This window comes from Syngnathus acus, chromosome 9, assembly GCF_901709675.1.
Source record: "Syngnathus acus chromosome 9, fSynAcu1.2, whole genome shotgun sequence".
NCBI classification, from domain to species: Eukaryota; Metazoa; Chordata; class Actinopteri; order Syngnathiformes; family Syngnathidae; genus Syngnathus; species Syngnathus acus.
In genome coordinates this window covers 9,456,893-9,470,540 of record NC_051094.1, presented here as the reverse complement: position 1 = coordinate 9,470,540, position 13,648 = coordinate 9,456,893, and the positions used below count along the sequence as shown (strand labels likewise).

Sequence of the window (13,648 nt, the reverse complement as noted above, 5' to 3'; positions counted from 1 at the left end):
GTTAATTATTATTTGAAGAATAAAATCAAGTGTATGAGTTTGAGCATTAAATATGTTGTCTTTGTAGTGTATTCAATTGAATATAGGTTGAAAAGGATTTTCAAATCATTGTATTTTGTTTTTATTTACATTTCACACAACTTCCCAACTTCAACCGAATCCGGTTTGTAAATACACAACTTTAAAAATAGAAACAAGTCAGTGGTCAACAAAGAATCACATTTAACACTAGAACTAATGACCAACACCATTAAACTAATAGTGATGCTTGATCATTTTTGTTTACTCCAACAAGTGTAAAAGACTGTCACAAAGTAACACCATCACAGTAATCCAGAAGGTAAACTATCGAAATAGTAACACAATGTGTGCTGTCCAAATAAATTCTACAAGTCTGAAATTGTATGAGAACAATTGGTAATGTCAGTTTTTTGAGGTGCTATATAAATTGACGTATTGTATTGTCTGGGAAGAAAGTTATATTTTGTCCCTAAAAAATACAAATACTATAATGAACTATTATATCAGTGGGTAAACAGCTGTCAGTACCTTGACGCTACTAAACCAGCTACTAAATCAACACCTACAGTCAACTGAAATGTCTAAAAAGCAAAGATTCCATTAAAAAAAAAAAAAAGAGACCTCATATTGAGCCATATTACAATAGCCACACTAAAATGGCTGCGAAAATAACAATCCAGTTCTGTACAAACATTTTTAAGGTCAGAGTGTCTCACAAGCCCTTTTTGAAAACTAAAAGCAGCAGGTAATGTACAGTATATGGAAAACATGACTTGGTGACAGTTTGGCAAACAAAATGGAGAACTGCTACAAAAATGTCAAAAGTGCAACATCGAGCATCACCTTGCGTGGAATTTAATGAGCGGTCCGTCCCCCTTGCCTGCATAAGTGGTGGAAGGAGGGATCCCTCTGCTGGTCAAATTGATCACTGAATTTCCTAAACAATGGCAGAAACGCCAAGTGTTGTAAAAACCTGACTCATCAAATGCGGTGGAGTTTGTGTTTGGAACCAGACTGCGATCGAGCGTGCTTCTTGCATTTCTGCGCCGTAAACATTAGAACAAGAACTGCGTGCATTAAATGCATGTGTCATAAGTAACGACATGCTTCTCACACTCACACTCTGAAATGAGAGCGCCCTGTTTTTCCTCTCGCTGTTCCGTGTTATTGGTGCAGCAGGTCAGACATGGCTCGAGAGAGAAGGGCCAGTCCTAAGTAACCGTTGTCTGACGTCCCGGAGCAGTCCGAGGGGGCCGCTTTGGGGGATTGGGGCTCATCTGGGCTCGGCGCCGGGGAGGAACTGTCTTTGGGCCAGTGGAGTCGACTCAGACTCTGATGGAGTTCGTCTAATTCGGATGGGAGAGGGATGCCCAGCTCCTGGTTGAGGGACAGAGCTTTGAAGCAGTCCTCCAACTTTTGGAAAGGAGGACTAGAAAGGAGAGTAAAACATTAGCCCGTGGATTACTGTATATATATTGTTTTCTTATGACGGATTATTTCAGACGGTGTCTTACCGGTTTCTGGTGTGAGGGTCGCAGCACGCCACAGCCAGCGGGAAAAACGCTGGTGACAGTCTTTCGGGAGGAACTTCTCCACAAACTTTCCCACATTGAGACCAAAGTCCAGAGTTCTGGGGAGACATCTGGATCTGCGTAAACCTTTCCGATATCTGGGGTGACAGGATAGGCGGGTGAGGGAGTCCAAAATTGACAAGTGAGTATTTAACTCAAACCAGGCCATATTTCATTTCATTCTGTGTCAGTCCTCACCTCACAAAGAACAATTCCATAGGAAAAAATGTCCACTTCTCATCATAGCGTTACTGAAACCAAAGCAAATTGTGGAATTGAGCACCTCTCTAAGACACCAAAGCACTGGTTTGTCACAGAACTCACCATTAAGCATCTCCGGGGCCATCCAGTAGGGATTTCCAACCACGGTATATCTTTTTTTCCGGTCACTACGGCGGAACAGCCTCTTCTTGGTGGAGTTCTTTTCAGGTGACGGCTTCACTTTCTCTTCTATGATAAGTCGGGAGAGTCCGAAGTCAGCGACGACCACAGTGTTGTCCTGTTGACAGATTCATTTGGAGTCCAATGTCGTTGAACTTGGGAATTTGTGAGTGGAATATGCTTCCAAAATTTTGTCACCTACCAGTTTAACCAGGCAGTTGTGAGAGTTGAGGTCTCGGTGGATGATGCTCATAGAATGAAGGTAGGACTGAAACAAAAGATATTTGGGGGAAGACTGAAAAAAACTTGCACAAAAATGCACATGGAGTCCATCAAGAATTTGTCTTTGAAAGTAAACCCACGTGAAAATATTGCACTGGACCTACATTACAATAAGTGCCTGCAAAACGCACACAGCCGACTCACCATGCCAGACGCGATGCTCTTTGCGAAGCTCACCCTTTGCTCCCATGGAAACGGATCCTGTTAAGAAACAAAGTAAGACGAATATGAATGGAAACATAATTGCAAGGGCTTGGCAAAGAAAAGCTTGAACATTTTCATCATTCATCCTTTTTTTTAATTCCTTGCAATTTGAAATACAATTATTTTCTGAAGGGCCACTTCCCATGTATTTTGGACAAACTCAAGCAATGTATTACAAAAACAATATCAAATTTAATGTACATAAATGTTTTGGTCTTTTAGGTTAGGCTTATGCTAAAATAAAGGCAAATGAATGAAGTCATGTGAAATACAGTTAGTCTACTTTAATTTGTTGTTAACTTACTAAAGACTTGCAGTCTTTTATGCATTCACAAAATTCTTCTAGCGTGGCAAAAAAAAAAAAAAGTCAGACTGCAATGATAATGCAAACTAAACTGTGGCTTTATCACTTTGATTTTTCATGTTTCTTTAAACAATGTAAACACGTCACTATTCTAAACTCACAGTGTCTCTGATGAAGTCCTTGAGGGTCCCTCCTTCGATGAACTCCGTAATCAAATTGAGTCTCTTGTCCTTGTACAGTACGCCGATGAACTTGAGGACATGAGGATGGTCCAAGCTCCGCATGACTTTCACCTAAAGATTGGTAAGGGAAAAAGAAAAAAAGGTGAAGATGATCTCAGTCAGCTAATAGTGAACTTTGACCCAGGAGGAAACAAACATTAAATGTCCAAATAAATTCTTTATTACAAGAGCGGAAATAATGTTCTGCATGCAGCAGAAAACAAAGACATCATTGTTGGAACATGTGGTGCTCTTTTTGTAGAAGACAGGGAAAAAAACTACAGGTTGGCACAATGGACTGTTTTGTTTGTGAGGAAGCGCAGGTCTCCTGCAACTCATTACCTCCTTGAGGAAAGTTTTCTGGGTCTCCTCATCACAGCGAAGCAGCTCCTTCATCACCATCACTTCTCCTGTGGCTTTATGAGTCACCTGCCAGCCCAGCAAAAGAAAACAAGTGCTTGCAACTTCACGATAGTCGAAGGAGGAATCGGTCATTAGGAGAGAAGAGACGGAGGTGGAACCTTGATGGCTTGTCCAAAGAAGCCCTTTCCCAAAACCTCGCCGTGAATGAGGTCGCATGGCCTGAAGATGCGATGAGAGCAGCTACTGGACGACCTCAAAGACTCAGAGCGTCCGAGGTCTCGGGTAATGAAAAGATACTCATTGGGGGAATTCGGACCGGGGGACTTGCATATGCTGTTACTCCGTCTGAAACGGACAACATGGTCACTTACATCAACCATACGGTTGTAGTTTTCCCAAGACAAACCTCAATGATCTCCTCTTCAATGTGCTGTGGTCCAAGTCAGTCCTCTCCAGGACCGCGTTTGGTGGCGAGGACAAGCGCATGCGGGAGGTCGCCGGGACTCCCAGGTCGTTCCTGGACGATTCCAGTCGGAGCCGATCCAAACGTTGCCTCACCGGGTCATACTCGAGAAGCAGCTGTAACGTTTGACTGGTGCGATGAATGAGGTCATCAACCTAAACAAAACAACAGGTGCCTCAACGTTTAGATTTGATCATAAAGATGAATTTGTTGCTTGTATTGCAAAATAAATGGTAAGAGGACCTTGAAAAAAATAATCTCATTTGAATCGCAATCATACTATTGGGGGGAGAGCACAAACGCTAAATATGTCTGAAGCTAAAAATTTCTTCTCATGCTGCGTGACCGCAAATTCTTCCGAGTTCATTGCACATAAACAGAGGACCACTGTGCTCGTTAAACCGATACGTCACCGGAGTTGTCAATTAAAACTGAGAATCAAACACCAGTGAGAGAAATGTTTGTCTGTGATAATGGTGTGACAGTGAGGCTGTGAGAACACAAAGGCTCAAAGTACTGCAGCTCTTTCTCATAGCACCCTCTCCCTGCTGAAGAATGTACCAACGATCGCAGAATGATTGGAATGGCAAAACTGCCACGTGCAGTTGATACACTAAAAGGGCAGAAGGAATTTCTGCGGAAGGTGAGATGAAACCATAACACTCATTAGAATGTAGTACGTCAAGCCTCAGTGAATCTTTTTGGGATGGGCAAATGTGCAAAGTCACCTCTTCCTCCAGCAGTGCCCCCACCGGAACACCGTTAATCTCAAGGATCCTGTCTCCGACGTGGATGGCATTCCGCACCTCGGGACTAATGAGCATCCCTCTGACCCTGGTGGGAATAAAATGTCACGTATGAGCACATCTGGCTATGATGGAAATAAATAAATAAATAATGCTGATCAGAAAAATGTTTCCTGTGCAGAAAGTGCGTGCACCCAACCCGAGCGCCACTCACTCTTTGACTTGGACGCTGGCCAAACCGTTGACGTCCCGCAGCACCGACACGGAGAAGCCTCTCTTGCCGTTGGCCGCGGAGGGCATTGAGATGAGCGTCACTGTATGGGGGTGGGAGTCCAGGACGGAATCATGCGTGCGCTTTTCCAACATGGGCGTGAGGATCACCTGCTTGTAGCACTTCCCACTGCGTGCAAAAGCAGAGGGGGGTGAGATTACATGCGCCGACAGGCTGCCGTTTCAAGTTGCAGCACTCGAGGGAGCGACACCAATGGAGTCATGGAAAATAACTAAGATTAAAGAGGACAACTTTGAATTGAATCCATTCTTAGGAAACCACAAAGAGATTACGAAATATTTTCGTACAATAGAAATGACGGGTTAAGGGTTGGGCTGCTTCCTCCGTGACCTGACCTTGTTTAAGTGGAGGATGGATGGATGAAAAATTCAATTGTACTTTTACATAACCTTTACTTTGATGTCATGCATATTTTACCACTGAAAATGCCATATTCATTTAAACTACTAATAATTTACCAATACCTTTATCATTGCTACACTAGGTTTTGTTCAAAGAAACTTCACTGTAGTATTAAAAAAAAAAAAAAAACACAGCAAAGGAGAACTGTCAAATTAAAAATACTGAAAATTAAAAAAAAAAAGTGGGTTTATATTCCAATGCAGTTGTAAGGTCAGGAATAAGGTAAAAGCATTACAATTAGTTTTTTTAATATATTATATATTGTGGCCCTTTTGAATATTAAATATTAGAAAGGACACTTACCAGTAGAGTTTAGAGCGCTCCACTAAAGCGTAGGTATCCCGGTCCTCAATCACCACCTTGCAGCTGAGACACACAAAGCACTCAGGGTGATACTTGTGTTCTCCAGCCACCTGGAATAACAAACACAAGTGGTTGAATTTTTTTTGCCGCCTTGTGTTTTTCTTTTTCCCCTTCCCAATAAAAGAATGGTCTCGGCACTTCTTGCCGTCAGTGCCGACACAAGGCACAACACCTGCTTCTGTTTCAGCCAGTCTGGAATCTGCTATGATGTCACCGACACGTGAACAACCGTCTCATTTTTTAACACCTGAAAGCGATAGGTCGCATGCAGAATCTTGTTGACGCTTTTGTCTTTCTGGAAGATGCTGCGCCCCTTGTTGCTCTTTGCGCTCATGCAAGATGAGCTCATGTCTCAGTATGAAATATGGTCGCTAAAGGGTAATGTTGAGACTTGAGCGAGGCAGAAAGTAGCTGTCATTTCAGTTTTTCCTCAACCAGCGGCAGGCAGTACCTACTAAAATATGCTCTGGGCCTGATTGACGAAGATCCCAAACGCTCTGGTACTAAATCACATGTTCACTTGCGTGTGCTGTTCACAGCAGGATTAAAACGATGGCGCGCACTGTAATGGAAAAAGAGAGTTTTGCATTTTAAAGATTTGGGTTTTAACTGGGGAGATCACTGCAGGCGCAAATGAGGTTGAAAGCAATGAAAAGAATTTCATCAGATCATATGGCATGACAGGCTCCAAGTTAGCGCTAAAATCATTTTTGTTTCTGTTGTTTACCTGAGCGAAGAGGAGCGTTTGTCATTGCTTTTTTTTGTTTCCACCTTCTCAACATGATTATTTATGCATATCACTGCAGTTTGCACCCGACTTTCAGACGCGCTATTTCAACACGCAAAATGTCTGGAGTTTGATTAATCACGTCGCAGGTGAAACACTAATCTATTTGCATATAATCCTCCCAGACTGTGCAAAATAAACTGCTGGCCAATTTTGCACACTTGGCACACACTAGACTGGGTGTGCCCAGCTTCTATTCCATCTGTTTGTGTGCGCAATCAAGTTTCCTCCAGCCTTATAAGACGTTTTTTTTTTTCCCCATCAATTTTTACTACTGCTTATTAAAATATATTTAAAATACAAATAGTTGAGAGTACAGTCGTGAGTCAGTGTCAAGAGGATGATGTCAGCATGACAAGTATGACATTTCACTCATTTGTTTGTGACTCACTTGCCAAGAAAATGAGGCTGCACTCACAATCCGCCTCAGGGGTCACAACAACTTGAACACTAAGAGGCTTTGATACAAAAAAAAAAAAAAGATGCTAATTCTAGATTTGACTAAATAATAAACTATATTAGCACAGTGGTTTCAGTGGTTTGATGCAACATTACCTTAAGATCTGATTCTGTATACTGCACGAAATGTCATTTTTTTCCCTTATTTGTCATTACTCGTTTTAATGCATGGTGCTGGAGCCTATCGTAGCTATTATGTTCTACCCACTATTGAGTAAAACATCCCTAGCCAATATAAATGGAGAAAGAAACACCAGTATACTTAACTATCACAAACAAGGCCGTGAGCTAAATTTCATTTGGATACCCTGCAAGTCGCTAAACAAAACTAAAGAGCTCCAAATGCTTTTTTGTTGACTTTACCGAGCTGCTGCTTCACTACAGAAGACTGAACACGAGGTGGGGCCCCCCCGAAGCACGATCTGAGTGCTGCTGGAGTAGGTCAACTGTGGAGAACTTTTGGTCGAGAATGAGGCCTCAAGAGGGAAGCTGGTTTGCAAATGAGGTTGGCTGATGGCTGCCAGGTTGGGCTGCGGCCGATGTAAAACTAGCAGTCGTCTGTAAACGTAATCACCGCAAAAGCATACACTCTCTTGATTTGTAATGCGTGTTCCAGTTTTCTGGAACACACCGTGCTTTGACACACTCTGTGGGCATTCTGGTATTATCTAATTAGAGGGGGGGGGGGGGGTTGGCTCTAGTTTGATGGCAGCAAAGCACACTGGAAGGGGCAGTGTATTAGTCTACACATAGTTTGACTTTTACAAAATAAGTAGCAGAAGCGGTAACAAAAATGCAAGCAATACAAAGAAAGCATTTCAAGATGGCCTCTTATTTCTCAACTCAAATTTGAGAGTACTTGAACAAATCACAGCTGTAATAAAATGCTGTACACACAACATTGATAATAATGAAATCATTTTAGGGTTTGTTGCTAATGTCTTGTGACTTTAAATGAAAATGTTTCCAAAACTTCTCAGATTGCAACTTAAATTAGGCGTCACATTTTTGTCACTTTTGCAACCACTTGTTTGCAACAAAAACATTCAACATTATTTTATGTTAAAATAAAGATGGTTTTCAATGAAAACATGCAAGCATCAAGCGTAATCAAGTGACAATAACATGACGTATAATCTTACAGGCATTCTATCCAATATTAGGTATCATCAAATCACGTGGATGGAGTAAGGCAGTACACAGATTGTGTCAGGTTTACCATTGCGGGTCCGGTCATGAGCAGAGCGCATCCGTGACACAGTTCTCCAAACCTCTCCCAGTAGTGTTTGCGACAGTACAACTTGCCATCCTTCTCATAATACCAGTTAGTCAGGTGGTCACAGCACACAGAGCACCTAGGAGGACAGAAACAGGTTGCGTAAGCCTTTTGGTTTTGTCTGAAATTGCCTTAAAAGACCAACTAGTGAATGAAATGCAAAAAGTGTGACGGTGGAAAGAGCTGCTGCAATGTGCGGCCTTCAAACTTTGATGGCTGACATACCAAAGTTTTATACTGTGTTAAGTTGATAAGGGGGTCCCCGGTTGTTGACGTGAGAGAGATTTCAGGTCAGCAAGGTCAGTGAAACCAACGGGTTGTTTATAGAGCACCTCTTATCTGGGTTACCACATTAGCCTTTTGCTCCGAGGTGTGAATCTTTTGTAATCCAGGAGAACTGAAACCTCAGTAGTACTGCAGTATCGCAAGCCAGGTTTCAAATAAAACAATTAATGCCGCATTACATAAAAATGAAGGTGTGGAAGTTGCAAATTACGGTTAATTCACCATCTGATTGTACCCATAATGTCACCAGGAAGGGTGTAGGCTGGAGGAAGAGGACATTTTGAACCCATAAGTTTCGGGCAAAAAATATTCAAAAAGCAGACCAGTGCAAACAGGGAAGCAGCTGCAGGTTGTGTACATTCAATAAACGAGATTTACCGGTTAAGCAAAACTGGGCAGCGGCTTTGAATGCCGGAGGACAATCGACTGCGGAGCGCTCTGATAAGGTTACTGAAGGGCTGCTTATTGAAATGGTTTTACACATTGCACATCCTCAAACTAATCTATTTGCATTTATGTCAGCGTCAGGAAATTGTGTTTTGCAAAACTATGACAAAACTTGTTCTATTCTTAAAATTGATACAACGGCTATGGATCCATTCAACGTGTGTGGTCTGAGAACAATTTTAGGAAAAAAAATTAAAACTCACGACCTACTGGTATTATATAACATTATTATCCTTTATGACACTTAAAGCCCATTGAAAGGTCCTTCAATCCGTACTGATAACAGGAAGGTGTTCAGAACAAACTCAGGTGGTTCTCCAACGAACAATGTAACTGCCCCAGCCTATAAAAACACAGCAAAGTAAACATTCCCGATTTCCTTGAAGCTGCATTCCTGCCTGCCCGAGTATATTCTTTTGTTTGGAGCATGGCGTGGTAGGTTGCACGACCTTTAGTTGTGACGTTCTTTGAGGGGAGTGTTTCACCTTTCATGGGATCGTTATCTCAGGGTGTGGGATTGTTGCAATTTTTCTCCAGTACGTGATGAGTGATAAAAGTATGTTTCTATTCAGATGACAGAAAATGCAATGTAATCCCGGTGGGTGTAGTGACCTTTGATTTCAATTTATGACCAAAATATCTGACAAGGTCATTCAACTATAAAGTCGAGTCTGTAACAATAAAATGAAGTTGGCAAGATTGAAGCTTTTAAAGATGTCAACTCAAGCACTTTAGTCTGGTGTTAGCTGTTCCAGCTCGAGGCTCCTGACCAAGCTCTGTCTGCTGCCTGAGGGCCCAAGTCAGAAAGACCTAGACTTTGGGGGCTAATTCCCCATTTTCCCTCCACTGCCAAAATAAGTGGACACAACTCAGGTTGCGGTTCTCTCTGTAGATCCACATTCTTTATTGTTTACGTGCACACATATGGCTACACTTAGGATGAGCCAGCGGTAAAATCAGCCAGTGGCGGGCGGCTTTGCGCAAGCACGATTTATTTGCAGTCTGTGTCACACGGTCTGTAGCTCGCTCGCCCACTTTAAAGGGTGCACAGAGCACAATATAAACTTGAAAAGATACCTGAAACTAAATAAAGTAAGTAAATACTGTACTTGATGACTTTTATGTGTTTGATGAACGTAAATAGTCACAATGGATGTGTCTAGTTGAATACACATCTTAATCAGAGGTGTCAAAAACTATTTTGTCACAGGCCACATTGTGGTTATGTTTTCCTAGTTTTGAAATCAGAAGTCAAACAAAATATCAGCCTTGTTCAACTCGTTTAAAAAATTATTTGGTAAAGGAAAATGTTTGCAATATCACTACATTATTGAAATTGAAATCAAGTTGCAATTTTGGTAGATTTTGGAAAGACGCACAAAGCGGATGAGAAACATGATTTCCTTTTGGGGGTTATATAAAATGATGTGGTGGGCCGAATCTGGCCCTGGGCCTTACATTTGACATCATTGGTGTAACCAAACCAGTCAATGAAAGGAAACTGGAGAACTATGAGAGACACAAACATCGGAAGAAAAGCCCAAACCTGAGCTTTGAAGGTTTGTCCAAGCAGAGATTCTGGACCCAGACTTTTTTTTTTTTAAGGAATGTGAACACTCTGACAGTCCTACACTTATGATTCCATGCCGGTGTTGTATTGAACACAATATTGCTTTTGAGTGTGTTTGTGCCATGGTGGAGGTCTGATGTATTGCGTAACTTCCCACAGCTCATCTCATGTGGCTCTTCCTTCAATCGCAAACGAGTTGAAACGGCAACAACGTCTTTACTGCTGGTGACCAAAGAGTGAATTGCATTTTTCTTTACCTACCCAATGACCAATCAGTTCGATACAACACGGAATTGGAACAACATTCCTTTTTTAGGCAGGTTAATTTAGGTCATGACTCTTATGAAGGTTACCTCCCACATATTTGCCCAAGAGAGAAAATATCCTAGATCGTGCGAAATCCAAACGCAAAAACAGAAAGTTAGACACAAATAACCAAAGAAACAAGCAGCTATGAAAATGACAACAAAAACTATTCCACCTATTTTTCCAATGAAAACCAAAAGAATAGGCAAGCTTCCTTTGCAGCAAACAAACAAAAGGTTTCACACGGTCGCCGTCTGAGACAGCAGACTCCCATCGCTGAATCGTAGCTGAGGAATGCAGACATAGCGCGGGAGGGTGCTGCTACGTATAGGCCTCAATACTGCCAGGTTGACTGGAACAAAAGTGACATCAGTGTGTAAGAATGTTATACAAGGTGGAGGTGGTCCGTTGGCAGAGTGTGGACAATAGCCATCACGCAAAGCACGCTTAGCTCACTTTGTTATGTCCATCTAATGAGGTTACAAATTTCTGACGAAGTGTGTCATTACTGTCACAATGGTGCCATTCTAACAATCCTGCACATTTAGATAAACAAGACTGTATCCAGCGCACACATCTGATCTGGCATTCGTGTAAAATAGCAAAAGTGGAGAAGTTACAGACAGCATGACATCATGGATTAGGATGTCAGTAATGAAGCAGCAGCAGGAGAGTATCAATGGTGAGAGGAACAAGGACAGACTCTGTGGACGCATTGCTCTAGAATAAAAAATTGGCAGGACTGAAATCTGAGGTTTTTTAAGGACAGCATGGAGTCATTTCAGTGTTTTGAGATAACACTTTTTTAATTTGGAACACTCAACTCTGCTCAACAGTCAAAAACAAAGGTTGAAAGTGTAAAAAAAAAAAAAGAAGCCAAATAGGCAACTCAAACATTTTCTTGGATGTTAGTAGTTTCACACCTAGTGTGAATTGTCTGTGGGTGTGAAATTAATAATATAATAATAATAATAATAATCATAATAATGATAATAAAAAGTATAATTATAAAGTAAAATAAAGTATAATTGTCAAGAATGCTAAAATTGTATTTTAAACCTTTGTACTTTAAATTTACTGTAGCCTAGAGTTAACAGTTTTTTTTAATAGTGAAAGTTTCACAGAGTAATTCTTTTACTACAGTTTAGCAGGCAGGTCTTAGAATTTTCTGATCAGATCTCAGGGGGAATCAGTTACTGTTTGCAAACTGCTTGTTAGGCAATGCTCAATGTCGTATGGAACCGCGACCTGTAAATACCACGTTCAACTCCACTTTGTCAATCATTAAAAGAAGCACATAGCCCACATTGCTGAACAGTCTGGACTCAAGCTTGCTGTGCAAGTACAGATTGTCATCAACCATCATGACCAAGTCCATTTGTGTTTAGTCTATGTATGACACAGAAGCTTCTTGGATTATCCTCAAGGCCATTTGCGACTAAACCAAAACAGTGACTTGTTGACCAAGGATGTGTATTGTGTCAATGTCACCGCAAAACAATCGGTTCATTTCATGCCATTGGGGTATCTCCCCACATGTGCCTTGCAAGACGTGTATGAGAGACTTACTGGAAGCAGGCGCCGTGCCAAATGTCCTGCAAAACCTTCATGCGGAACGGCTCGTGGACTCTCGTTCCACATCCCGCACAGTAGCATTCGTCTGTACCTTCAACAAAGAAATCTCATTTTCAAGAAGACTGCTGCGACATAACACTTGAGTCAATCAAGTCAAGCAATCCTGTGTGGAAAAACATTGCAGCTTCGCGCTCGTGTAGTAAGTATAAATAATTTATCGGCATCTTGAACCTGAACTAACTCCTCACCTTCTGTGTCTTCCATCTGCTCACTTAGGCGAGCGTCGTTGGTATCCTTTTACACCCGTTGCATAATGCAAAAAGCGATCTCCGTGTAGAATTACGCTCCTCGACTCGTAGCTCCCTGTGAAAAATAAGACTGATATGCAGGATGACTGACGTCATGCTGGCTACAAATTCCTGCGCCTGAAACCGGAAGTGCTCAGGAACAGCACCTGAAAACAGGAGAATACCAGCAGAGTACAACAAAACAACAGTAGTGCCCCCTGCTGGAAAAACGTATAAAGTACACCAACGTAAAATCATCCATCCGTCCGCCCGTTATTGGAAGCGCTTATCCTCACGAGGGTCTCGGGCGCCTATTCCAGCTGAGTTCGGGCAGCAGGCAGCGTACACCCTGAGCTGGTTGCCAGGCAATCGCAGTGCACACACAGACAAAAAAACATTCACAATCACTCCTAAGGACAATTTAGAGTGCCCAAATATTAATCCTGCCATGCATGTCTTTGGAAAGTGGGAGGTAACCGGAGTACCCGGAGGAAACCCACGCAGGCATACAAATGTATGCATCCATCCATCCGTCCGTCCATTTTCTATTCTGCTATTTCCACGTTTCAGTAAAATTGGTAATTCGGTCATTACTCTTTCAGGGAATGTCTGTCTGTCTGTCTGTCTGTCTGACTGACTAAATATCAACACAGCTACACTCCCTAAACAGAGATCCAATGCTAAGAATTTTTTTTTATCTTCATTTTTTTTTTTTGTCAATGGCAGCCAAAGATTTCCAAAAGGTTATGAGAAATAAATGTATTTATTGTCAGTGCTGGGCCTTGCTGGCCTTGGCCCATGCACCTTTGCCCCTTGATGATCAAAAAAAACTTTAATCTTGGTTTTCCAGTGTCTGAGAATGGTTGTTGTTTCTGAGTTAAAGATTGTTCTACATCCATCCAGATTTTATAGTTAAATGTTCCTTTGCCGCGCATGACCAATTTTCAGTTGATGATCAATGTTTGTCCTACATACATACAAGGACCTTTCTGTTATTGTAAATCTGAAAGAAGGCAGCAGAGGTAATCAATCCTAACTAGGAG

At 41.8% G+C, this 13,648-nt stretch overlaps 1 protein-coding gene across 1 annotated transcript; it reads right to left on the bottom strand.

The window, feature by feature from the left end:
* Positions 1 to 104: 104 nt before the first annotated feature.
* On the bottom strand, positions 105 to 13,279 carry limk2 (LIM domain kinase 2). The gene is given in 18 exon segments (XM_037258709.1): positions 105 to 1,450; positions 1,536 to 1,590; positions 1,593 to 1,664; positions 1,667 to 1,689; positions 1,789 to 1,825; positions 1,887 to 2,091; positions 2,176 to 2,241; positions 2,400 to 2,456; positions 2,925 to 3,056; positions 3,327 to 3,413; positions 3,506 to 3,692; positions 3,754 to 3,965; positions 4,539 to 4,644; positions 4,771 to 4,956; positions 5,554 to 5,663; positions 8,079 to 8,214; positions 12,313 to 12,409; positions 12,567 to 13,279. Coding segments are annotated over 18 exon segments (2,049 nt in total). The 5' UTR covers positions 12,583 to 13,279; the 3' UTR covers positions 105 to 1,185.
* Between the last annotated feature and the right edge of the window lie 369 nt (positions 13,280 to 13,648).